This window comes from Leguminivora glycinivorella, chromosome 19 (genome assembly GCF_023078275.1).
Source record: "Leguminivora glycinivorella isolate SPB_JAAS2020 chromosome 19, LegGlyc_1.1, whole genome shotgun sequence".
In the NCBI taxonomy this organism is placed as follows: Eukaryota; Metazoa; Arthropoda; class Insecta; order Lepidoptera; family Tortricidae; genus Leguminivora; species Leguminivora glycinivorella.
In genome coordinates, this window is record NC_062989.1 from 6981444 (window position 1) to 7008902 (window position 27459).

Sequence of the window (27459 nt, forward strand, 5' to 3'; positions counted from 1 at the left end):
AAAAACTGTTTTAAACACGTTGATGTCGTTATGGAGCATTGTCTCACTATCTTCATAGATGTCAAAAAGTGACAAGTAAAACAAGAAAGACAAACATAAAAAAAAAGAGGTAAAACACACCTTAAATGCCAGTTTTATAAATACATAATATTTACTTTTTATGTGAAAATACGTCCAACGAAACTAAATAATTTTTAAGAAAAAAAAACCGCCGCCTTTGGGGTTCTGGTGAAAGCTACTTGCGAATGTTGGATTATGTAGAAATGTGTAGGTATTTTTTTTAAACTGCCTTTAATGCTTTAATTATTTGATGGCAACATAAATGAATATACATATACCGTTAAGGGTTGAGGCAAGCACGTATATATAGAAAGTCTAAGGGGGGGGTCCGGGTCATGAACTCAACCGGATAAAAAGAGGTCTCGAACGTTTAATTAATAATGATGCAAAAAAAAAGAGACTACTTCGTTATAAAACTATATTTAATCGTTTTCTTCTTAAAATTAGTTGATTGACAATATCATTAGCGTTATTATCGCGGCAGCTATTTCCCTATGGATAGACATAAGGGCTGGCCCCGTGAGGCGCTCATGTCACGTCCTATTACGCAAAAATGTTTTTAACCTTTTTAAGGTTAAAAAACTTCTTTCAGTAGTTTCTGTTGATACTGGCAAAGTGGGCAGTATCAATTTAATAGCAACTTTCTGATCGAAGGAAAGAAATTTGGATCACACTGGTCGATGGCCCCAATAGCAGGTCTAGGTTTTTTTTTCAGGCTCCAGGCTTTCAGGCACCAATGACTCGGATCTAACTCGGATATCAAATGTTCCAAGTAAGGATAATATACGTTTCGCCGGTAGTACATCTCCGAACATTATTGCGATGGGTTCGGCGACCAGTTGTACGAGGTGCCACTAGTTCACCGCCAGGGGGCCGATTTTTGAGTCTCACTTTCACTAAAATACTGGTTGAAAACGGTGAATTGCCTATTATTTTCAGTGACAATTTTCTGAATTCGAACGCCGTGAGACTCAAAAATCGGCCCCCTGGGCATAAATTTTCGGCGCACTTGGGAAGAAGATTCACTACGTAATAGCAGGGGCGGCTCACTCTGCGATTCTATCGCCGCGCTACAAGTACATGCTGGCGGCCGCGAGTTCGCGGCCTACTCAGGGTGGCGCGCGTTCTCACGGAACGCACGCTCACACTTTTTATTGTTACTTTACGTCGCGAGTTTTTACTAAGGTTTATATGCGATGTCGGCGTGTTGAATGGCTAATAATGCTTAGTTAAATGTCATCATGAATAAATAAGACAATTTCACACATCTACTAATGATTAAGTCCCACGGAAAAGTTCAATAAGTCTTGTGATGTTAGGGATTAAACAAAAATATATAAATACTGTATATTATATACCTAGAGAAAATTATATACCTAAGAATTAAATATGATATAGTATAACATTTTATCTGATTGTTAATTCGTTTTAATCTATAGGCAACCCTATCCTCCGTAGCTGCGCACGTGCGGCTCGTTTCTTTGTTAGAATTTTGTAGGCATTTATAAAGGCGGCATTTCGTGAACATCAGAGTAGTGGGCCTTCTGTACTTGTACTATTATATATTCTGTGGTAATAGGAAAAAGTCGCGAGCGCAGCGAGCGCGAAATTTTTTTCATAGTAATGCCGTAATTTGAAGATTAACGCAATACAAAATTTATGGATTTCATCAGACAGAGTGCGAAAGGGACAAATGGTTGAACTTTCGTAGTCGAACCCTAGTATAGTTACGTGTGGCTGAACGTGGATATCATGTACATAAAATAAACAAAATGGGGCACTATAGTGGCCAAGTCAGGAAAGCAGATTCGGAATTTGTCCTAACTAAAAGAGCAGATAATTATTTGCCACTAAGTGATCTGAGTGCTTTGAAATTCGCTCACCATCTGCTGCGACTCACAAAATTGCGCCTCCCTGAGACGTTTTGCGTCTTTGGCTTTATGAGGAACTCCGCTTTGGACTATCGGGTAGACTCATATTTTTGCATTTGTATCTATAGCGACGTAACTTTGCCATTCGCCGCACAATGTGGTTCGTCAAGGGCTAGAATCCTCCCTTTACGGCGCCCTAGCAACAGCGCCCTTATGAATGGCAATATGGTGCAACTTTCCACTTAATCTGAATTACAAATCTAGATTTTTAATAGGTGGATTAATTTCCGAATCCTCTGGCCATTTTGTGATATGTGCGCGCCCACGCAACGTATAATTTTTTGTATGGATTTTTCCACATTCTCGATTTTGGCGCCCCCTTACCATGTGGCGCCTAGAGCGGCCGCTCCACTCGCTCTACCCTTAATCCGGCCCTGCCTAAGGGGGGGGGTTTGAACCCCCTGAACCCCCCCCTTATATACGTCCTTGGGTTGAGGAGTTTTCTCAATTCCTCCTGAATCCGATTATAAGAAATCGAAGCTTGACAAAATTTGACTTGAAAACTCCAATATGCTTAACAAACAACAAATCTCATAACAATCAAATGTCTCTGTTCTGAACTTAAATACATGCTTTTCTTATAAAAATGCCATAGTCACTATAAGTGTGCCGTTCAGATTTAAGGATTTCCATTCTGATCTTCATCAGCAGTTCCACTGCACCAAATGTCACTGTTCTGGAGGACGTAAGTGCATGCTGTTCTTTATTTGTTCTTTATAGTCACTATAAGTGTGCCGTTCAGATTTGAGGAGTTCGGTTCTGACCATCATCAGCAGTTCCACTGCACCAAATGTCACTGTTCCGTACGTAAATGCATGCTGTTCCATTAAAAACACAAAAATCACCACATGTGTGCCTTTCAGATTTGAGGAGTTCCCTCGATTTCTCCAGGATCCCATCATCAGAACTGGGTTCTGAGAAAAATCGGACCAATCTGTATGCATATACATTCAATAAAAAATTTTTTTTTCAAAATCGGTCCAGTAACGACGTAGATATCGTGGAACAAACGTAAAAAAAAAACATACAGACGAATTGAGAACCACCTTCCTTTCAGATATTTGAGGCGGCGGTAAAAAAAATACAAGGAAAGCATTTTTTTACAAAATTTTCCTAAACGCATATGTACCTATGACATATTTCATTTAGAAATTCGTGGTTAAAAATAATTCGGTTTCTTCATATTACACCGTGTATTAAAATCGCAGTCAATACAAATTGAAACCATTAAAACAAGCTATTTAATGAAATAGTTTAGTATCAAGAGGTTGGTTGCGATAGGTTAGTAGAGATTCCTACACGTTGATCACGTAGAGAACGTAGTAGTGATTAAATACGGATAAAACATATCTCCAAACGATAAGGGATTGTCTCTCTAGCACGTAGGCTCATCAATTTCATGAAAATGCTAATTTATGTCAGTTACCTACCAACTGTGTTGCTAGGTGTAGGTAGTTTCTGAAGCTGAACATAGGTGTATATCAAGGATTATTTATATAGGACTAGCTTTGGCCCGCGGCTTCGCCCGCGTTAGAAAGAGACAAAAAGTAGCCTATGTCACTCTCCATCCCTTCAACTATCTCCACTTAAAAAATCACGTCAATTCGTCGCTCCGTTTTGCCGTGAAAGACGGACAAACAAACAGACACACACTTTCCCATTTATAATATTAGTATGGATTTACATACTTCATACTAAGAATCGTACCTCGACTTTTTAGCGCCACCTATTAAATACTATCATCAACTACACTGATGATGCCTAAAAAAATATTTTTTTTTAAATTTGTATTGACGTCATATCATGCTTAAAAAAAAAAAAAGAAATATGTCATTTGTTCTTATAAAACATAAAAACACGCAAAAAAATTTGGGGAAAATATGATTTTGGCCACTTCCAGGCTGCGAACAGCGCCATCTAGTTTTAAGCCTAAAAGGCCCATACATTTCAGGGGTACGCTTTTTTGTATGTCAGTTCAGTATTAAATTGTTCTTGGTGTATATTATAGTTGTCTTTATGTTATGCAGCTGATAAAAGATATAATAGCTATAAATTTAGTTCACACCAGTTGCCTACAGTAGGCAGTAATTGGTCTCGTGAACTCCCTTATCTTCTATATTTGGAACATCCTATATTCAGATAAATAAACAAATCAATAGGGGGGCAGTAGTAGCTGCAATTTTCTGCCGTCAGATGCAATGCTAGCACAAATCGCAAAACAATTGCAATTGTTACCCCATTAAATTTCAAATTGATTATCAATTCAATTACAATACTAACTTCTAAGGTATTTTAAAATCACCATTATTTAATTTTCATTTTCATTTATCATTGGATATGTATAGGACAATCAGTATTTACCGAAGTAAGTTTCCCTAAAAGATGGATAGATTATACAAATTAAAAAAAAAATTGTTGTACTATAGTCTATCAAACAAGTTTGTCAGCAGGAAAAGCGCGAAAAATAAGGTAAAACATTTAAATAGCTTGGAATTAAAGATATCGTTTCATTTCATGATATTTAATTTCATTTATTCATTAAATAAAATGCAAGTGTATAAATGCAGTAAGTTACTTCATGACGCCCTGTCAGGGCATACAATTGATACAATCTTAACTTATCTAGGCTAAAAAAAAAGTTGTAAAATAAAATTATAATTAGTCATCATTCTCATACAATTTTTTCTAAGTTTCTGAGCCATTTTTTTTTTCAAAGTTGGCCATCCTCTTTTTTGTAACATGGTTATTTAAATGTTATTTTTTACGCGACTCATACTCAGAACCGCGAGGTCTTTTGATCCTGATAGGAGAAAAAAAATGTCCCAAGATTTCCATACATTTTTCAAACCTTCCATTCCGTTACCGCCATACAAAATGTATGAAAAAATGGTAACGGAATGGGAGAAAAACCTTGAGACACTTTTTTTCTCCTATTAGGATTGAAAGAGCTCGCGATTCTGAGTGGAAACCACATAAAAATTTACAAATCCAAAAAAAGTTTGAAAAAAAAATGGCCCTTCTCGAGACGCAATAAGCAACCATGGTCTATGGTAGATAACACTATCACTGCGACCTATGGTTATCAGAATGCCATGGCCTTACGCGATACGCACCATGATATGTTCCTAATTATACATTATTTCGCAATATTACGAAAACATGTTATATAATATGTTTATGAATTACAGGATCTTAGATATAGAAATGTGATGCTTGTAATTACCTACCAATCCTACTACAAATAAGTTGTTCACTTTTAAAAATGAGAATTCAATTACAGGGTGGCGCAAAAATACGTTGACTGTTTGTATAATTATTTTTCTATCCTTACATTACACGAATGATTGTCCTAAAAATTGAAATGTGAAACCTTAATAATTTTTGACCAAATAAATCGAATCATCTTGAAATTATCCTCCTTTTGCTTTGAAGTACTAACGCAAATATTAGAACGAAAAATTAACGATATGCCGCTGCACCTCTACCTCTAGTACTATGACTTTCTTCTAACTTATTGCACGTATAGCTTGTAAAATATTCTAATTTTTGTAATCAATAAACGGGCTAGGGTTTTAAGATTGATTACAAACTATGAGTTTTAAGTTAGGTGAATTTACGTAAGTAGGCTGAAACGTATCGAGCTTATGAATCTGGAAAAAATGTCTTTACACAATGTAGACAGTGTAGACTACATTGCAAGCCTTGCGAAATGGACATGTATGCTGCTGAAATATCCATGGTGAATGTAGAAATGTACAATATATATAGGCCCAAAAATATTTTCGGTAACATTGATAATTTTGGTTAATTTCAACATTTCCCTATTCTTTTGTGAACGTAATTTTGGGCCATTCTCTATCTAATATTCATCAAACCACCTGCTGCTAACTACAGAACACCCATCGTCGCTTGAAATGTACATGCTTTGTCAGGTTATTTGTAAAAGACACTGGTCCTATCAAAAGCGAGTAGCGATGACAACAACAAAAGACAGTCACTCTCGTGTAAATAAAAAAACCGGCCAAGAGCGTGTCGGGCCACGCTTAGTGTAGGGTTCCGTAGTTTTCCGTATTTTTCTCAAAAACTACTGAACCTATCAAGTTCAAAACAATTTTCCTAGAAAGTCTTTATAAAGTTCTACTTTTGTGATTTTTTTCATATTTTTTAAACATATGGTTCAAAAGTTAGAGGGGGGGACGCACTTTTTTTCCCTTTAGGAGCGATTATTTCCCAAAATATTAATATTATCAAAAAACGATCTTAGTAAACCCTTATTCATTTTTAAATACCTATCCAACAATATATCACACGTTGGGGTTTCAATGAAAAATAATATCAGCCCCCACTTTACATGTAGGGGGGGTACCCCAATAAAACATTTTTTTACATTTTTTATTTTTGCACTTTGTTGGCGTGATTGATATACATATTGGTACCAAATTTCAGCTTTCTAGTGCTAACGGTTACTGAGATTAACCGCGGACGGACGGACGGACGGACGGACGGACGGACGGACGGACGGACGGACGGACAGACAGACAGACATGGCGAAACTATAAGGGTTCCTAGTTGACTACGGAACCCTAAAAAGAGAGAGCGAGCGATTTACTAATCTTACTATAACTCGCTCGAGCTATCATCGCGTCTCTTTTATTTACACGGGAGCGACTATCTTTTGTTCTTATCTATCGCTTAGCTATACGATAGCTTAGTCGCTTTTCGAGGGACCAGTTCTAAAACATTAAAAAAAATCTCATCCTCCTGTGAATCAACAAAGCGAGACGTTTGACTAGACTAACACATATTAGGATTACAGGATACCTTAGATAATATCAAAATTTCGTTATTTTCAGGTAAAAGCCGACATAAATGTACTGCCATTCTGTACCCAGTTCATCCCCATGGAAGTTATAAACTACCCCAAATACCAAAGCATCTGCTACCACCCCAGCATACTGCCGCGGCATAGAGGAGCTTCTTCTATCAACTGGTATGATTTTAATTTTAACTACTATACATCTTATGAAAATCAGATCGACTGTACGGATTTCCGTAAAATTTCGCAACTGTCCACACACACTGTTATTTTTTAAGATTATGAATTTTCCGATTGATTTGAGAGATTGTATACAACTCTTTTTTATGAATGAATTTTAAGACTGTGTGTGGCCTCCCTAACTCCTTAAGGACCATCCACACTCATGAGGTGTGGATGGTCCCTTATACCGGATGTCCCTAAAACCAACGACAACACAAAAAACAGTGCCATCATCTCAAAAACCATGACATTTTTGTTATGGTCAAATTCGCTATGTGATAGCTAATGAGATGTTCTATCACCCCTATTCGTTTTGCTTTTACTTTGCTTACTTTAAACTTGATGTGTCTGAATTTTTAAAAACAATTCCTAGCGAATAGTAAGAACAGTTATTTGAAGACTATTTTACTTTGGTGCGTTTCAAGGTTACCAATGAGCGTCACAAATTTTTACATATGAATAAAACCGTATAATATTTGACGATATGTTCTGAATATTTATGAATAGTTTTAAAAACAGTAATTTTTCGATTATTTACACTCAGCTGCAGCGTAGTTAATCAAATTTCAGTTTTATGACTAGGTACAGCAAGAGAACACATTATTGTTCGATGCTATTCTTATGGTATATTAAATAATAAAAGATGCATTAAAACATACAGGTACAGGGGGGGGCAATTTCGATTATTTTCTTAACTAAATTGTCATCGTATTTTACAACACTCATGTTCAAATGCCTCTTATTATGCACGAGACATAAAAACTTCTATTAAAAAATAAAATAAAAATAAAATAAAGAAAAGATTATCAATGGTTGTTTCAGGACTCTAATAGAGGGAGACACTACCTGTGGCCTTTCCATCTTCTGGGCAGACGACGGTCTTGACACCGGCCCGATCCTGCTGCAGAAATCCTTCCCAGTCACCATAGACGATACTGTAGACACAATTTACAACAAATACTTGTACCCTGAAGGTGAGTCTAATAGATAGACACTACATGTGACCTGTCTATCTTCTTGGCAGACGACGGTCTTGACACCGGCCCGATCTTACTGCAAAAGTCCTTCTCAGTCACTATAGATGATACCGTAGACACAATATACAACAAATACTTGTACCCTGAAGGTGAGTCTAATAGATAAACACTACATGTGGCCTGTCTATCTTCTGGGCAGACGATGGTCTTGACACCGGTCCGATCCTACTGCAAAAGTCCTTCTCAGTCACTATAGATGATACCGTAGACACAATATACAACAAATACTTGTACCCTGAAGGTGAGTGACTAATAGAGGGCACCACTCGATGATATGGTATGAAAGATGTAGAAGAACGGAAATTACGTTGTTTGGGTTGTAAATTAAGCTGCATTTATTAAAGAGAATAGAAAGAGAAATTAGATTGAGTTTAGATTATAATTAATGGACTTTATGATAGTCTGAATACAATACAATACAATACAAATCCACTTTATTGCACAACCTCAGAAATTTACATAGGAACACACACATTACAAACACATACTTAAAAACACATTTTTATTTTTTAAGAATAAACTGATTTGTTCTCAAAGTTGCTTAGAGCGACTGTATCTATATCAATAACGTTGTATCTATATCAATAATGTGTCTATATCAATAACGTTGAATGTTGTCAAAATTAGAGCATGGCGTAGCGGTATGAGTTTTTGCCAAGCTATAAAGTCTATAAACTATTTTTTTTAAGTGACATGGTAACTGACATGCAGAATTCACATTCACACAATAATATTTACAGGTATTAAGGCGCTGGCAGAGTCAGTCAATATGGTAGCGAACGGCATGGCGCCCAAAATCGCACAAACTGACGAGGGCGCCACCTATGACCCGGCGCTGTTCAAGGCGGAAACACATCAGGTAATATTCAATTGCTTTTCTTATACCATAGAGTAGTAAGTAACTCTATACATCAGTAAATGCGGGTTAAATGTATAGGCACAGTTAAGTGACATCTAGCGACAATCACGCGTCAAGTAGCGTGAATTATCAGTACCACTACTCGATACTAGATGGCAACTGTGTCTCGTCTGCCAAAAAATAATATTAGAACAGTTTACAACTTATATTACAAGCAGAAGGAAGTGAAAACAGAATACTGATTAATACTATTGTAATATTAGCTAAAAATTGGTGAGCATTAGACTTTTCGTTCGTCGCGACATCTATTGACAAGTAGCAGTATTGATAATTCACGCTATTTGACGCGTGATTGACGCGTTATTGTCGCTAGATGTCACTTAACTATGCCTATACAAATAACCCGTATTTACTGATGTATGGAGTTACAACTCTTCCCATACTTATACCTCTATGCTTATACTCAGATATACTTGGCATACGTTGGCTCGGTCGTGTTTTAATTATCGCCACTCGTTTCGACTTTCCTTTTTAGGGTTCCGTAGTCAACTAGGAACCCTTATAGTTTCGCCATGTCTGTCCGTCCGTCCGTCCGTCCGTCCGCGGATAATCTCAGTGACCGTTAGCACTAGAAAGCTGAAATTTGGTACCAATATGTATATCAATCACGCCGACAAAGTGCAAAAATAAAAAATGGAAAAAAATGTTTTGTACCCCTGTTTTATGTTGTGTACGGGCTTACATGTAAAGTGGGGGCTGATATTTTTTTTCATTCCAACCCCAACGTGTGATATATTGTTGGATAGGTATTTAAAAATGAATAAGGTCTTTACTAAGATCGTTTTTTGATAATATTAATATTTTCGGAAATAATCGCTTCTAAAGGAAAAAAAAGTGCGTCCCCCCCTCTAACTTTTGAACCATATGTTTAAATAAAAAATATGAAAAAAATCACAAAAGTAGAACTTTATAAAGACTTTCTAGGAAAATTGTTTTGAACTTGATAGGTTCAGTAGTTTTTGAGAAAAATACGGAAAACTACAGAACCCTACACTGAGCGTCGCCCGACACGCGCTTGGCCGGTTTTTTCGCAATTGTATCGTAATCTACTATTATTAAGTAACTATGATCACTATTAATCTTTCAGATCGACTGGTCCAAAGGCGGCATTGCCCTTCACAACTTCATCCGCGGCTTAGATTCTTCACCCGGCGCGACCACGTTCATCGAACCACAAACCAGAGACGGCATAGACTCCTCAAGCGAGTCCACTGTGGAGCTGAAGTTGTTCGGCTCCTGTCTGTGGAAGGGGGGTGCTGTGGAGGGGGATAAACTGGAGATACCTGGATTGAAGGCTCCGGCGCTGGTGCATGATGGCGGGCTGCTGGTTACTGCTGATGATGGGGTGCAGGTTAGTTGAAGATTGCTTACTTTTATATAGTGTAATTTATTAATTATAGACAGCACAAAATACTTACTTCGTTTTTAGCATAACAAAATTTAAATGGTAAATATGATGCAAGTGTATTATTACCGAAAACGCCATTTATGAAAGTGTATTTTTATTGAAATCACTGTATTCTTAATTGAAACGCATTGTATTTTTATAGAAAAACACTGTGAAATGAAATATCAGATTTAATGTATTAAATAAAATATGTCTTAATTTCATAAATAATAATTTACCTACTATTACGAGTATAAAAGCATTTTAAAAATACAACACGATTTCTACCGTTTTTCTAACGCTAAAAGAAACGTAGTACGTATGTAATATACTATACAGACTCTTCAAGCGTTCGTTCATGGTTCGTTCGCGAAGTTGTACGGCTCGTGTCTGTAGAAGGGGGCGAAGTGGTGGGGGATAATTAAACTGGTGATACCTGGAGTCCTGGATTGAAGGCTCCGGCGTTGGTGCATGATGGCGGGCTGCTTGTTACTGCTGATGATGGGGTCCAGGTTCGTTTTGTAGTGTTTTGAATATCTATTCTTTCTAATTTAACTTATGAATTATGATATGTCGATTTTTATGTTGTTATTCGATAAAAAAATACGAATATATTTTTTTAATGTTATAATTTTACAAACAACCTAACCTTTACACAACAAAGGAACCGTAGATTAAATTTTTTTTTTTTATACTACGTCGGTGGCAAACAAGTATACGGTCCGCCTGATGTAAAGCGGTCACCGTAACCTATGGACGCCTGCAACTCAAACAGTGTCACATGCGCGTTGCCACCCCATTAGAAACTTGTTCACTCCCTTTTGCTGTGTTAAGTACACAGCAAAAAGGAGTGTACAAGTTCCAAGGAGGGTTCGGGTTGCCGACGACTCAAAGGACAATAGACGGAACAAGTTAGTTCCGTAAGTCCTCCCGTCATCAGCACACCGCACCCTCGTTGAGCTCTGGCAGCCTTACTCACCGGCAGGAACACAACACTATGAGTAGGTCTAGTGCTATTTGGCTGCGGTCTTCTGTAAATATAAGAAGATCGTACCATCCCATACATTAAAATGCGACCGCCTAAGAACGCGCTTACACTACACCACACATAGATGGCGCCACAAAAAAAATTGTCTTGTAACTTTAATAATGGCGTTAAGTGTCACTTTTGACATAGAATCGATGGCAACAAGGCATTTTTTGTGGCGCCATCTATGCGCGTTCTTAGGCGGTCTCATTTTAATGTATGGGATGGTATGATCTTATATTTAATCTATGACGGAACTGAAGTTTGAGCAGTTCCATGTGCTCTGCCTACCCCGCTTGCGGATACAGACGTGAGTTTCTGTATGTAACCTTGATGGACTGATGGTTTATGTATGGAATTAAAGAAAACGTTCAAAGACGATGGGTAATGTTAGGGCCGGTAACACGCATACTTTAATACCTCAGAAATTGCAGGCGGCTACATAATATAGACTACGGAGAGCGCTTACGATCAGGCGGATGTATCATATAGGTTTCACTTGCAAAATGACTAGAATAATTGAAATCCGCGTCAATTTTAAACTTTTATACCTATAGTATGACAGTCACATATCGTAAAGCTGATGGCTGGATGTGTCATTTCGATAGTATCGTTTTTGATACCATATGCATCTAAAGCCTCCGCTACACATAAAGCGTTTTGATAGCGTAGCGTTAGCAGAGCGGAATGATAGCGGTGCGCCGGACGAATGCTGGCGTTCTGCTCGCAATCCGCGCTCGTTAGTTCCCGCCGGCGTCCGCTGGGCGCAACGCCAGCGTTGATCCGGCGCACCGCTATCATTGCGCTCCGCTAACGCTCCGCCTACGCTCTCAAAACGCGCATGTGTGGCTGAGCTTTAACAGTTAAAAAGAAAACGTATCTGGCTCAAGGGACCAACTTTTTAACTCTTCCTTTCTCTAACTCTATCTTTCTCTTTCAGCTCAACATCCAACGTCTAAAAGTGAACGGCAAGATGATAAACGCGTGCAATTTCTTCAAGTCCAGTGAGAATAAAGTCGCTTTGGAGTTGACGGCCGAGGAGAAACAGTTCGTCGAGGCTGTTAGGGGCGTTTGGAAGGCAATCCTTAGGATAGATATTGATAATGATACGGACTTCTTTGACTCTGGTGCAGGTAAGCAATAACATTGAGTATTTTTATTTAGTACTAGCTTTTGCCCGCGGCTTCACTCGCGTTAGAAAGAGACAAAAAGTTGCCTATGTCACTCTCCATCCCTTCAACTCGTCGCTCGCTCCGTTTTGCCGTGAAAGACGGACAAACAAACAGACACATACACATTTTCCCATTTATAATATTAGTATGGATTGTTATTTTGTTGAAGTAATTAGTATAAATGGTTATATTTTGTGGAATGGAGTGTATAAGTTAAGGAGGGTTCGGGTTGTCGACGACTCAAAGGACAATAGTTCTTCCATCACCAACATGCCGCACCCTCGTTAAGCTCTGGCAGCCTTACTCACCGGCAGGAATACAAAACTATCGGCCCGGCCACGACATTGGTCTAAGCGCGACAGCGGTGAGCGGCGGCCATACATTGGAGCGAGACACAGTGATGGGACTTTTCATTCGCACGTATGGCTGCCGCTCACCGCTGTCGCGCTAAGACCAATGTAGTGGCCGGGCCGTAAGAATAGGGCCTAGTGCTATTTGGCTGCGGTCTTCTGTAAGGCGGAGGTACTTCCCCAGTTGGGCTCTGCTCTAGATTCGAGCGAGACGATATCCGCTGTGCTGTGCCCTACCACACAAAGCGGAATATCATTCGCTATGCCTTACCTCATCTAACTACTATACTTTTTTTATACTACGTCGGTGGCAAACAAGCGTACGGCCCGCCTGATGGAAAGCGGTCACCGTAACCTACGGACGCCTGCAACTCAAAGAGTGTCACATGCGCGTTGCCACCCCATTACAAACTTGTATATTCCCTCTTGCTGTGTTAAATACACAGTAAAAAGGAGTGCACAAGTTCCAAGGAGGGTTCGGGTTGTCGACGACTCAAAGGACATAGACGGAATAAGTCAGTTCCGTAAGTCCTCCCGTCATCAGCACACCGCACCCTCGTTGAGCTCTGGCAGCCTTACTTACGTATTTATATTATTCTATTTATTCCTATTCCAGGCTCAATGGACGTCGTGCGACTAGTAGAAGAAGTGAAAGACCTAGTCAACATCGAGCTCCAAAACGAGGACATATACATGAACACCACCTTCCAAGATTTCTACAACATGGCCGTCGCCAAATCCCGAGGAGATTCCTCAACCAATGAAATCACATACGACGGAGTAGAACTAGACATTAATAAAATTAGAATAAAATTCCCCACTCAGTTGTTTATCAATGGGGAATTCGTGAATGCTGATAGCGGGAAGACGCTAAGTATAGTGAACCCCACGGATGAGACGGTGATATGTAAGGTGCAGAGTGCGAGCGGGTCGGATGTGGATAGGGCGGTTAAAGCGGCGGCGAAGGCGTTTGAGGGGGAGTGGGCGAAGATCAGTGCGAGGGAGAGGGGCGCTATGTTGTTCAAGTAAGTATACTTAAACCTTTAGGGCATTTTCAAAAATTGGGACCCAAAATTAGTAAAAGTTGTTAGCAAAAATAACTCCATGTCAGTTTTGTGACGAAAATTAAGCATGAAATCAAATGCCGGGATAACGCAAGGAGAATGATGATGTCTCATGTTGAATTTCTGAACTGAGATACCATTATACAACATTAGAGAACTATAATATTGATTACATACTAATATTGAAAAAAATCACTTGCTTTACAAAGTCGTAAAAATGCAATGATGCCAATATAATAAAATTGTGTCGCTGAACTTCAAACTTTAGTAAATCCATTCTGTTTTAAGGTTGAATATATTATATAAAAATGTAATATGATCTGAAAGATAATCAACATAGCAGAATGGATTTACCCAAGTTTGAAGTTAAGCGGGTCAATTACATGGAAATAGTGCTTGAAATGTATTTAAAAGAAAAAAATAACACTAAAGCTTCTTACAAAAACACCCAAGAACTCATCTGAAATTAATCAAATAACTAAACACTCTTTAAAAAATGTTTTTTCCCTCTTTTCAGATTAGCAGATCTAATGGAAAAACACAAAGAGGAACTAGCAACGATAGAGTCAATAGATTCCGGAGCAGTATACACTCTAGCACTGAAAACTCATATCGGCATGTCAATAGAGACATGGCGGTACTTTGCTGGCTGGTGCGACAAGATTCAGGGATCTACTATACCTATTAACCATGCTAGGCCTAACAGGTGTGTAATTATTTATATATTCACATAACAGCCCCTCTAGCACAACTTGCCTTGTTGCGAGTCCATACATCAAGCGCGACTTTAAGTAGGTATGAACTAGCGCGCGACAAGGAAAGTTGTGCTAAAGGGTCAGGTGTGTAATTATAATACATTCATTGACAGACGCGGAGTTTTGCAGAAGAATAAAGACATAATACGAGGGTTTCCTGGTGAAACCCGATAAATTGAGCAAACTGGTTTTTGAAATGCGAGCTATGTGAAATTTCTACAATCTTCTCAAAATTTCAAAAAAATATCTCAATTTGAGAGAAAAATCTGATCTAAATATCTATGAAATTAATTACTCATAAGCTGATTATTGAGAAAATGTGGATGCCAATTTAAATTTATTTCGTATCTTTTCATTAACCGATACGATACTTATAACGATTATGAAGCTTTAGTCAAAAGTTACAGAAAAAATAACGTGATGTTTTTAAAAACGTAATCAATTTATGTTCTCCAACGAACGATGCAATCAAAATCAACTGATCACTTCCCAATTTATTTCCTTCTCAGCCTCCTTTTTTCCATTATTAACCTATTATTTTCATTTAGGAATCTCACACTAACCAAGAAGGAGCCAATTGGAGTATGTGCGTTGATTACTCCATGGAACTACCCTCTTATGATGTTGTCTTGGAAGATGGCAGCGTGCTTGGCTGCTGGCAACACCGTCGTTATGAAGCCTGCTGCAGTAAGTACATTTATAAATTCCACTTGGCTTAGGATTCTGTTTTATTTCTCCACTTATATTAAGTTGTACCTAAAGTAGAAACTAACCTATTAAGTTAAATGTACGAAAATTTAATTTCTTATGACCTATTTGATTTGAATTGCATAAGTTGGGACGAAGTGATATGAATTCAGTTTCTGCACAATTGACAACCTTAGAACCATGTTCCTACGTAAATTATGCAATTTTACTACAAAAAAAAACTAGTGAAAACTATCTATTTAGGTAGTTGTATTTTTTTTAATTAATTAGTTTATTTTTATTTTAAACATGTAAAAGCAAAGCAAATTTCGTCTTTATGGTCAGCTAGAACGTGACACCGTTTAATCGAAAATCGTCACTACTTTAAAAAAAAGTTGTATTTTTTTCTGTCAATGAAAATAAAATTGTATATAATAGAATGTATGTATATAGACCATCTGCGTTTTAATTTTGAGGAGCAGTGAGATACGAGATTTTTCCAAAGTAGTGACGAAATGTCACATATGTCAATTTGAATTTATATATCTAAACATCACGTTATTTTTCAGGTATGTCCCCTAACAGCCCTCAAGTTCGCCGAGTTGTCAGTCCTAGCCGGTATTCCCCCCGGCGTCATCAACATTTTACCCGGCAGCGGCACTGTTTGCGGCCAGGCTTTGGCTGATCACCCTCTAGTCAGAAAACTGGGCTTCACTGGGAGCACAGAAATCGGTCAGTAGTTGTATCACTTATATCATATAGGTAGAGGAATGAGTTGTAACTCATACATTAGTAAATGCGGGTTATTTGTATAGGCATAGTTAAGTGACATCTAGCGACAATCACGCGTCAAATAGCGTGAATTATCAGTGTGGTACTGTGGTACTCGATACTAGATGGCAACTGTGTCTCGCCTGCCTAAAATTTAATATTAGAACAGTTTACAACTTATATTACAAGCAGAAGAATTGAAAACAGAATACTGATTAATACTATTGTAATTTTAGCTAAAAATTGGTGAGCATTAGACTTTTCGTTCGTCGCGACATCTATTGACAAGTAGCAGTACTGATAATTTACGGTAGTTGACGCGTGATTATCGCTAGATGTCACTTAACTATGCCTATACAAATAACCCGCATTTACTGGTGTATGGAGTTAAAACTCTTCCCTTACTCATTCCTCTATGCTTATAATCATATTTCTATCTAAGAAAAAAAAATCATTGATGTCTCTTCTCATGGTTATAGTTCTCACGTTTTGCCCATTACTACTTTCCCAATTTGTTAGGCACTGGTCCCACCGCGAGCTAGTAAGCTATGAGCTATCGGCTATAAAAACAAACAAAAGATAAGCACTCCCGTGTAAATAAAAGAGACACGGCGATTTTGATAGCCCACCGCTGGGCGAGTAACTATAAACATCGCCGTGTCTCTTTTATTTGCACGGGAGTGATTATCTTTTGTTCGTTTTTATAGCCGGTAGCTCATAGCTTACTAGCTCGCGGTGGGACCAGTACCTTTTGTGGGACCAGTGTCTAAGTGTTGTTCGCTTGTTTTTATATGTATTTTCTATATGTAAACGGTTTTTATTAAACAATTTATATAATAATAATCGTTTGTCCCACAGGCCAAACGATCATGAAGTCATGCGCCGCGTCAAACATGAAGAAAGTATCTCTAGAACTTGGAGGAAAATCTCCATTAGTCGTATTTGAAGACTGTGATTTAGACAAGGCAGTTAGAAATGTAAGTTTAATTAATATAATATTTATATCATTCGTGCAACTTTGGTTAAAATTTAATTGATATAAAAGTTCGATAAAAAAAAATGCTGCTTAAAATAGTACAAGAGTATCTACAAAATGGGTACTAAAAACAATAGCACACGGTCACAATTTCATCAAAATATGCGATTTTCTCAAGCAAAAATACCTACCACATTGTCGCATGTATCAATGAAATTGGCTCATATCGTTAAATACGAATAACCTACTGCTTGCTTGTAGTGTGATAAACTTTATCGCATCGGTGCGTCCCTATCGCACTTGCAAATAGAGCGAACAGGCACCGTAGCCGAATGGCATTTTCTCCGACGCGAAACGAAAACGAAACGCCGCGAAAGCTAGTCTGGCTCTGTTGCGCCAGTACGCAAGAGCGATAGAGATAGATATCTACTAGCCTTTCGTTTCATGAGCGTTTGTGCTCTTCGGCTACGCACCTAGGACGGCCTCTCGTTGTTCGTTTATCACGCGACCATGCTTGCCTGCCTGTTCTTTTCCAGTTTCCTCATACCTAAGCGACATTTTGAACTACCTTAAAATAATGAGCATCATAACTTTTCCCTCCAGGGTATGGGTTCCGTATTCTTCAACAAGGGAGAGAACTGCATCGCCGCCGGCCGGCTGTTCATTGAGGAGACCATTCACGACGACTTCCTAAGGAGGGTGGTGGAAGAGACGAAGAAGATCACGATCGGTGACCCGCTCAATAGGGGCACTTCACACGGACCGCAGAACCATAAGGCTCACATGGACAAACTTATCGAGGTACGTGCATTTACTTGTTAAAAACACCTTTAAAAATCCGTAACGATAATATTCAGGGACAAAATGTACCATTTCAATATCACCGACCGGTCTGGCGCAGTCGATAGTGACCCTGCCTGCTACGCCGCGGTCCCGGGTTCGAATCCCGGTAAGGGCATTTATTTGTGTGATGAGCACAGATGTTTGTTCCCGAGTCATGGATGTTTTCTATGTATATAAGTATTTATATATTATATATATCGTTGTCTGAGTACCCACAACACAAGCCTTCTTGAGCTTACCGTGGGCCTCAGTCAATCTGTGTAAGAATGTCCTAAAATATTTATTTATTTTATTTTATTTTTATCATAAACAAATCAAAAAATATTTAATAAAATAATTTGATTTGTTCCCTACATCATTTAGAATAGAATGTTTATTCGTGAACACAGGTAAGACAAAATACACATAATAACAAGACAGAAAGGAATGAAGTGCCACGAAATGGCCTCACCTCAGCTGGTGATTTCAAAGTCGCCTACCGTAACCTATGGACGCCTGCAACTCAAGGGGTGTCACATGTGCGTTGCCGACCCATTAGAAACTTGTACACTCCCTTTTTGAAGAACCCACAGAGAACCTCCTATAGAGTAGCAATCTTGTATATTTTGTTCGCGATACGAGTCACCAGTGCCAGGGGTGCGAGGAGCGGGCGGGGAATGTGTTAAGCGCGCTGTGATTGGCTGTTTCAAGGACGGCGGGCAGTAGCGCCAGATGAAAGGGACTGTCCCTCTACTGACGCGTAAGTGGCCAATGTAAGTTGACCTATGCCGGCTCTGAATAAATTATAAATATGACTTTTATGTGGAATGTAATGACGTCTGTTTTTAAATTTGAGCTTCTTGTTACCTTTCCACACCATTTCACACTACAGGTGGACATCTTTAAGACATCAAAATACCCTTTTTCAATTTTTTTACTGCGAAATACACGCGCTGCTTTTGGCTCTGTTACTTGGTCGCTACTGATCGGGCACGGCGAGCGCCCGCGCTTATATCAGTGCAAATACTAGGAAGGCTGGCGACCGCGAGTCGTCTTGTAATGGATGTCTATAGGGGTTGGTCTGTGGAAGAACCCCATACTGTAGTTCATCGGGAATACTTAGACATATTTTTCCCCTTTTTACAGTTTTGCGAAACCGGCGTGAAAGAAGGCGCGCGGCTAGTCATAGGCGGCAAACGCGTGGACCGGCCCGGCTACTTCTTCCAGCCAACCATCTTTACCGACGTCACGGACGACATGTTCATCGCCAAAGAAGAGTCTTTCGGCCCGATCATGATCATTAGCAAGTTTAGCAGCAAGTGAGTAGTCAAAATATATAAATGACGACCGGTCGTGACCCTGCCTGCTAAGCCGCAGTCCCGAGTTCGAATCCCGGTAAAGCAATTAATTTGTGTGATGAGCACAGTTTGTTCCTGAGTCATGGATGTTTTCTATGTATATAAGTATTTGTAAATTATATATATCGTTGTCCGAGTACCCACAACACAAGCCTTCTTGGGCTTACTGTGGGACTCAGTCAATCTGTGTAATAATGTCCTATAATATTTATTATTATTTATTTATTTATTTGTTATTATAAATATATTCGTTTTTAATCTGAAATGACAGAGATTGACAATTGACGCTTTTGAATCAAACCTTAACCGCATGAATAAAAAAAATATTAGTTATTTAACGTTTATTGCCAAACGTTAAATAGTTACTATAATGATTCACTGTGGCGAACTTTAAAGAGTCTATGGGTAACCTTTACTGGAGATAAATTAAACTTTAAATGTCCGATATTAACTCTGTATTTAATCCGACTTTATGTGATCAGAAGGTTACAATTATAAGTACACAAAACTATGTGAGGGCCAGGCGGTGCCGCGGTACGACTACTAGTTTGTGTGCGCGCTGTATGCCTCGCGCTCAGTGACTGACTGACTGTTAGCTAAAGCTCCAAAGTAATAAGTTCATATTTGCTGACTCTAATGCATGCGTCACCGCCGTGCCCCTACATCATTCCCCCCTTTTCTTTTTTTCAAAAAGAAAAGAAAAGGTCCAAATTAATACAACATCATACAAAAAATAATCAAAGCTAATAATAGCCAAGTATTTGCTAACAATGTAACACAAACCTTACAGTGCTAAAGGTTCAAGGAACGCTTACCAAGCTAACGTTCATATGGTAAACAAGAGTTGCGAAATCATATCCGCTCTAGTTACATTACATTACATTACACAAACACTGTTTCATTTATAATAACATACATCTAGTTCTGAGAACTTAAAACTTAATAACACAAGCTAAACATGTTTCTTCACATAATGACACTTATTGTTAATACACTTGTTGTGGGTTAGCAGGAACAGTATGAACTTTGATCGCTGTGGGTGGTATGTTCTCCACAGTTCTCTGTACCCACGATCTTGCACATTGCTTACATTTCGTTCTTACAATGTAACACATTGCCAAAAATAAAATTATTCCCAAAAGGATGAGTCCAATTCCGACATAATTTAGTTTTGACTCCACTTGATTAGACAAATTTTCTACTTTTGCTATAGCTATAGCACTGTGAGAGTTACTATCGTCCTGCTTTCCTTGAGATAATCCCATTGTTAAACAATTGAAATATTATATAAACTGGCAAACTAATTTGATACTCTAACGTCTAATACGTTTCGAGATGAATTTGGATTTAATACATGTATTTAGAAAAACATCTGTTTAAATATGCTACAACAATCATGAATCAGTATATTACTACTACAGTACCTACGCGACCTGCCGTACATTAACTCTAAACTAAGTTGCGGAACTCTTTTATAGAGCCCGACTTGAAACTGAAAAAAAACTTTAGCGATAAGTAATTATGTTTGAATGTAGTCATCCACCCGGTGGAGTGACTAACGTCCTACTTTAGGGAATTTCCATTCCCAGGGTCCAGTCTCCATCTAGGAGATACTAAGTTAAAAGACAAATGTAGTGGACCCGGGTTTCCTGCACTTAGGAAAACCTGAATTAAGAAATGATCACTTGCGGGAAACCCTCCGCGCAAGTAACTTTACTCCTCAGCTCTCGACATAGATATTCTTAAAGTCATTGTACTCCCATATATTGACTGTGGTACTACCTGTATGTGACAACTATCCATCAAGCAAAAATCTAACTGGCCTATTTATAACTCGCCGCTCCGCGTGGTACGAGTCACAGGTGTCGGCGTTTGTTGCACTAAAGGCTGTTTAGGCTCATTTGTGCTCAAACCTGTATTACTACTACCTGTCTTTTCAGAGGAACTTTCTACTTCTGGCTGTTCATTTAACAAAAATGCTGGTTTTAACCTATCTATGGATATCTCTACTTGTCTGTTAGGTAACTGAATTTTATAAGTCTTAGGCCTTCTATTCAAAACTAAATATGGTCCGTCATAATTAGGAGTAAGCGGTTTACGTACCATATCATTCCTTACAAAAACATGAGAACATGACTCTAACTCTTTATGCACAAATAATTTTCTTGAATCGCTATTCGCTCGTGACGCGGGACGTAGACTGTCAACTACAGATCTAAGTCTTTCTACATATGAAAATGGGTCGTCGGAACTTTTTTGTGATTGAACGTAAAAATCACCCGGTAATCTCAATACATGACCGTATAGCATCTCAGCTGCACTTACCTCATTGTCTGACCTGCACGCTGCTCGGAGTCCTAGTAGAACCGTTGGAAGCTCGTCCGTCCAGGATGCGTTGTCTGCTAACCTGGCTGTTAGAGCACTTTTAGCTACCCGATGCCAACGTTCGACGATCCCGTTGCTCTGAGGGTGATAAGGCGTTGTACGTACCTTCTGAACGCCTAGAAATTTCATCAAACCCCTAAATAGATCGCTTTCAAATTGTCTACCTTGATCCGTTGTAATTAAACTTGGACAACCGAATCTACAAATCCAATTTTCATAAATAACTTTAGATACTGTTTCCGCTGTCATGTCAACAATTGGTATGGCTTCCGGCCATCTAGTGCGACGATCTATCATAGTAACTATGTACCTAAAACCTTGAGCTGTCGTGGGTAAAGGTACCACGATGTCCACATGAATATGCTTAAACCTTTCCGCGTCCTGAAATTTACCTAACTTCGATATCGTGTGCCTATTTACCTTCGCCCTTTGGCACTGTACGCACGCCCTTGCCCATGTGCCTACATCTTTATTCATGCCTGGCCAAAAATATCTTTGGGCTACCATCTTACGCGTGGTCCTAATCCCAGGATGACTAACATTATGTACTGACTCGAACGCTATCTTCCTGAATTGTTCTGGTAAATACGGTCGAGCCACGTCACCTGATATTTCACAATATAACCTTACGTTTGAATTTGGCATGCCTAACAATTTATACTTTGTTCTATCTGTTGTAAACAGGTCCGCGAACTGCTTATCTGCTTCCTGTGCTTGCGCAATTTCTTCGAAATCGCTTGCTACAGGGCACGCTATTGTTTCTACACGTGATAGCGCGTCAGCAACTATATTCTGAGAGCCGCTAATGTGTTCTATTTCGCTCGTAAATTCGCTTATAAACATTAGCTGTCTCGCTCGCCTAGGTGTTTCTTTCGCTGAGCCTACTTTTGTTAACGCTACCGTGAGGGGCTTATGGTCCGTATACACTATCAATCTCCGGCCTTCTACCATGTTTCTAAAATGTACTATAGCCATGTATATTGCAGTCAATTCCCTATCATATGTACTGTACTTCTTCTGAGCCTCTGAAAATGCTTTTGAGAAATACCCAAGGGGTCTCCAAACGTTATTCGTGCGTTGCTGTAGCACGCCACCTGCACAAGTCCCAGACGCGTCGGTCATAAGAGCTAGTGGAACGTCCGGTACCGGAAATGACAATGTAACGGCGCTTTTAAGGCTTTCCTTACACTGCTCGAACGCGGTCTCTGCCTCGGCGTCCCACTCAATTTTCGTCTGATCTTTTTTAGTCATTTAGTCATTTAGTCATTTATTTATTGCAACCATAGTGTAGTACAGATCTTAACAACTAGGTACATTCAGAGTCATATGGGCCCTGGCAGGGCATTGCAATGTCATACATTATGTTATTGAATTTTACTAATTATACATGCATAGGTATATTTATTAACAGTTCTAGTATTAGTCTTTTTTCTTCGAGTTGTGCAAAAACTTATTTAAATGATTCTGTATCTCCGCGGCTTTACCTAGATGTGCTCTATAAAAGTTAACCATTCCTAAGAAACGCCTAAGTTGCTCAACGGTCTCGGGTCTCGGATAGTTAATAATAGCCTTTACTTTGTCGTCGCGTGGTCGTAATCCGTTTTCTGAAACTGTATAACCTAAAAAATCTACCTGCGATAATCCAAACTGACATTTACTCAAATTAATCGTTAAACCGACTTTTTCGAAACGCTCAAAAATTTTTGCAAGATGTTCCCTATGCACACTATCGTTCTCTGAAGCTACTATTATATCATCTATGTAACAAAATAATGAAGACTTTGCGCCTAGGTTATCAGTGATCGCCTCGATGTCCTGTAATTCAGCGTTCATGAAACGCTGAAACGTTTGTGCTGCGTTACGTAATCCAAAACATAACCTTGGGAACTCAAATAATCCGAAAGGCGTAATTATTGCCGTTTTCTCGATGTCTTCAGGTGCGACTTCTATGGCATGATATGCTCGATTGATATCTAAAGTGGAAAATAGTGACTTACCCGATAATCCGTACGTGAAGTCTTGTAACCTGGGAATCGGGTACCTGTCCGGCTTCGTGACAGCGTTCAGCCTCCTATAGTCTCCGCACGGTCTGATCTGCCCGTCCTTCTTCGGAACTATGTGTAGAGGGCTGGCCCAAGGACTCTTACTCGGCCTGCAAATACCTAAAGCTTGCATGTTACGAAATTCCTGCTTTGCCTGCTCATATCTATCTCGCGGTAACGGCCTAGCTCGCGCATATACCGGAGGACCTGATGTCTCTATGTAGTGCTTTACACTGTGTTTAGCAGGTTCTTTAAACGATACGGGGTTTGCTACGTCCATGTAACGCATCAAGATGTCACGGTATGGGTTATCATCCCGAATACATTTTATGGACACATGTTCACAATGCTCAATAGACCCTACGCATCTAAAGTTTGTCACTTTATCAACTAATATTCTACTGTCCAAATCTACCCCGCCGCCCCCGCCGTGCCCCTACAGTTAAAATGTAATAGTTCTCAATAGAGTTAAACAATAAACATCACATCGGCATGAAATGGCCTCGAATGCAGTAAAGGGTTAATCGAAATGCAGTCTGGCCCCGTAGCCGAATGGCATTTCTGCGATGCGAAACGCCACAGAAATGTAGTCTGGCTCTGTCGCGCCAATACGCAAGAGCGATAGAGATAGATAGCTACGAAAGCGATATCGTGAGCGCTTCGTGTGCGTTTGTGCATTCGGCTACGCACACAGGTGTGTTTAAAATTCATATACAAAAGCTAATATAACTCCGTATTAGAAGTAGTCTAAGAAAATTATTAGTAGAAATTGGCGTGGAATTTTTTTTAATGAAAAAACAACGTTCCAGCTCGCATTTTTTAATTGCCGCTTATTTCTACTGCTAAGATCACTGTTCCAACCCGGAGTACTCAACAAATTATATTATTTTCATAGAAAATATTTTGATTTGTATTTTAAGTAGTCACACTACTATTATACATACTAATATTATAAATGGGAAAGTGTGTGTCTGTTTGTTTGTCCGTATTTCACGGCAAAACGGAACGACGGATTGACGTAATTTTTTAAGTGGAGATAGTTGAAGGGATGGAGAGTGAGATAGGCTACTTTTTGTCTCTTTCTAAGGCGTGCGAAACCACGGGCAAAAGCTAGTACTTCATAAACATGAAATAAATGTTATACGCAAAGAAAAAGTGACCAAGGCCTCCCAAGTGTCCCGAGTTGGAATCGAACCAGCGTCCTCCGTTTACCGGACGGATACCTAAACCACTCGGCCACCGGGTCACGAAGGCAAGGGTCGAAAATTCCTAGTATATGATATTTCAGAAGGCTCAGGCAAGAGGAAGGGTTCGGGACACTTGGAGGCCTTGGTCACTTTTTCTTTGTATATGGCATTTATTTCATGTTTACTCTGAGTTTCAGAGCATATTTTTTTATATTAATATCACATTTTTATTTCCAGAAACTTAGACGACGTAATTCGCCGCGCGAACGCCACAGAATACGGGTTAGCGTCTGGCGTCTTCACCAACGACGTATCGCGTGCGCTTCAATTCGCTGAGCGTATCGACGCTGGCACCGTCTTCGTTAACACTTACAATAAGACAGATGTCGCTGCGCCGTTCGGAGGATTCAAGCAATCTGGCTTCGGAAAGGACTTAGGTAACTACATATAACATATCTATTAGGTGCAATATATGCAATTGACTACACAAAGCGCAAATGTAAGTTATTTGCGTTTTGTGCTAAGGACTTCCTTGCGCTCTGTGGAAGCCATAGATGGGCCAATTTTTTCAAAGTTTTCCACCCCACTTTTATATGGATTTGGAAATTTTTATGTGGTTTCCAACTTTCCACTCATAATCGCGAGCTCTTTCAAGTCTAATAGCAGAAAAAAGTGTCCCAAGGTTTTTTTCCCATTCCGTTACCATTTTTACATACATTTTGTATGGTGGTAACGGAATGGAAGGTTCGAAAAAATTTCCAGATATATAGATAACCTTGATTGAGTTGATTGGCCAAAAAGTGTGTCCACATGAGAGGAGATTAGGGTTGTAAAGTTGGGGCTGGTCTCCTTCTCGCACTTATTGCCACTGTCAAAATCATTTGAATGACGTCAGCACTGTCATAATTTGGGGACCAGTCAATATTCAAAGTTACTAACAAATCTACTAATACCCAATTGAAGGTTTTAAAATTATGCAAATCTTTGGTTTATTAGCTTTAGAATAATGATTTACCAATTCGTTACAAGGTATACCCTTGCCTCGATATAATACAAAAATTATTTAAGAAATTTATAAATTTAGTTATCAATTATCACACTAGTAAAAATACTACTACTATAGTCATCTCTTTAACACTGGTCACACGTGCGAAAGGGACACCAGCCCCAACTTTGATCCTCTCATGTGGACACACTTTTGCTGGACTGACACGAACGACTTTCTGGACCGGTGATAAGGTTCAATTTAGTATGGCAAAAAAAGTAAGCTCAGTCCCTATCAAAGGTCCATGGTGGAAGATACTTCCGTACTTTACAAGGTACTTGCGCTCTCTATAGTCTACCTACACTCTGTGCAAGTGACATGCGCTCTGTACAAGTTACTTGATTTATGTGCAAGCTACTTGCAGTCTTTGCAAGCTACTTTAGGTCTGTGTAACGCCACAAACGCTCTAGCGGTCCGGCAAGCGCTACAACAGATAATTTAGATAAAGATAGGTCTAAATATCTGAAAAATTAATATTTATATTGGCTACAGTAAAATTTCCTATGGGATTATGGGGAATTTGCCTGTAACTTTATACGAATAAAAAGCTCAAAACTGGAACTTTTTACTGGTAAACTACACATATTTATGTGGCCGGAGTTTCTTGCCGGTCCCAAAGTGGATACCCCCCTCCCAACTGAGGGGGGACTGAAATCTTCTCGGGGCTGAGGCGTAGGGTTAGAGCCGGCGTAGCTTTATTTGACGTTCATATGCGCATTGTAATATGCCTACTTGAAAAATAAATATTTGATTTTCATTTTCATTATCTTAAATGCAACTTATAATAAAAAAATGTTTTTGTTTCAGGCCAAGACGCATTGAACGAGTACCTCAAAACCAAAACAGTTACCATTGAATATTAAAATTAGTTGACATTGCGATTATCGCAATTTTACAATCATTTGACATTTGTATATAATATTTGCATTTTTGCATCATACCTAGTTTGTAAATGTAAGCCTAATTGTGACTGTGAAGAGTAAGTAGAATAAGTATTTCAATGTAGATGTACCTATGTTGAAATTGTTGAATTGTTATTTTATTTATAGTAAATGATTTTGAAATATACTTACGTATTTATTTTAGAAATTCCTCATTTGTGACGTTCTCATAAAAGACACCACATTGTAGCTTATTATAAGAACTAGATTTGCTCGTACCTTTAGGTACACGAATTACCTGTTATTCCTTATGCTTAAACAACAATATGGTACCATTTTCTTGGGAGTCTCACATTTTATTTAGCCTCGTAAGGCCCAATGTACATGTTGTTGCAATCTAATTTGAATCTTTCTTGAACCCAATAAAATAGATTTCCATTGATACATTGATTTTTGAAACAAACGAAATTCGTCCCATTTCCTTAACGAACAAGGTTCAAATTCAAAATGGGAAAACTAACTACGGTCATATCTCGGACACTGGCGATCAAATATATGAAAGAGG

The 27459-nt window shown here is 38.9% G+C and overlaps 1 protein-coding gene across 2 annotated transcripts in view; it reads left to right on the plus strand.

The window, feature by feature from the left end:
* The window catches only part of LOC125236419 (cytosolic 10-formyltetrahydrofolate dehydrogenase), a 29003-nt gene extending 1922 nt beyond the window's left edge, over positions 1–27081 (plus strand). Inside the window, exons 4-17 of one of the 2 annotated variants that reach the window (XM_048143213.1) lie at positions 6845–6981; positions 7852–8003; positions 8807–8925; positions 10073–10336; positions 12340–12532; positions 13538–13946; positions 14503–14691; positions 15289–15427; positions 15997–16159; positions 17057–17175; positions 17778–17975; positions 19143–19315; positions 25206–25405; positions 26821–27081. In XM_048143213.1, coding sequence (XP_047999170.1) covers positions 6845–6981; positions 7852–8003; positions 8807–8925; positions 10073–10336; positions 12340–12532; positions 13538–13946; positions 14503–14691; positions 15289–15427; positions 15997–16159; positions 17057–17175; positions 17778–17975; positions 19143–19315; positions 25206–25405; positions 26821–26876 — 2511 coding nt within the window. In that variant the 3' untranslated portion in view covers positions 26877–27081. Of the gene's footprint in view, positions 1–6844; positions 6982–7851; positions 8004–8231; positions 8308–8806; positions 8926–10072; positions 10337–12339; positions 12533–13537; positions 13947–14502; positions 14692–15288; positions 15428–15996; positions 16160–17056; positions 17176–17777; positions 17976–19142; positions 19316–25205; positions 25406–26820 lie in introns of those variants that run through there. The other variant, XM_048143214.1, reaches the window with a different exon arrangement.
* The last annotated feature ends 378 nt before the right edge of the window (positions 27082–27459 follow it).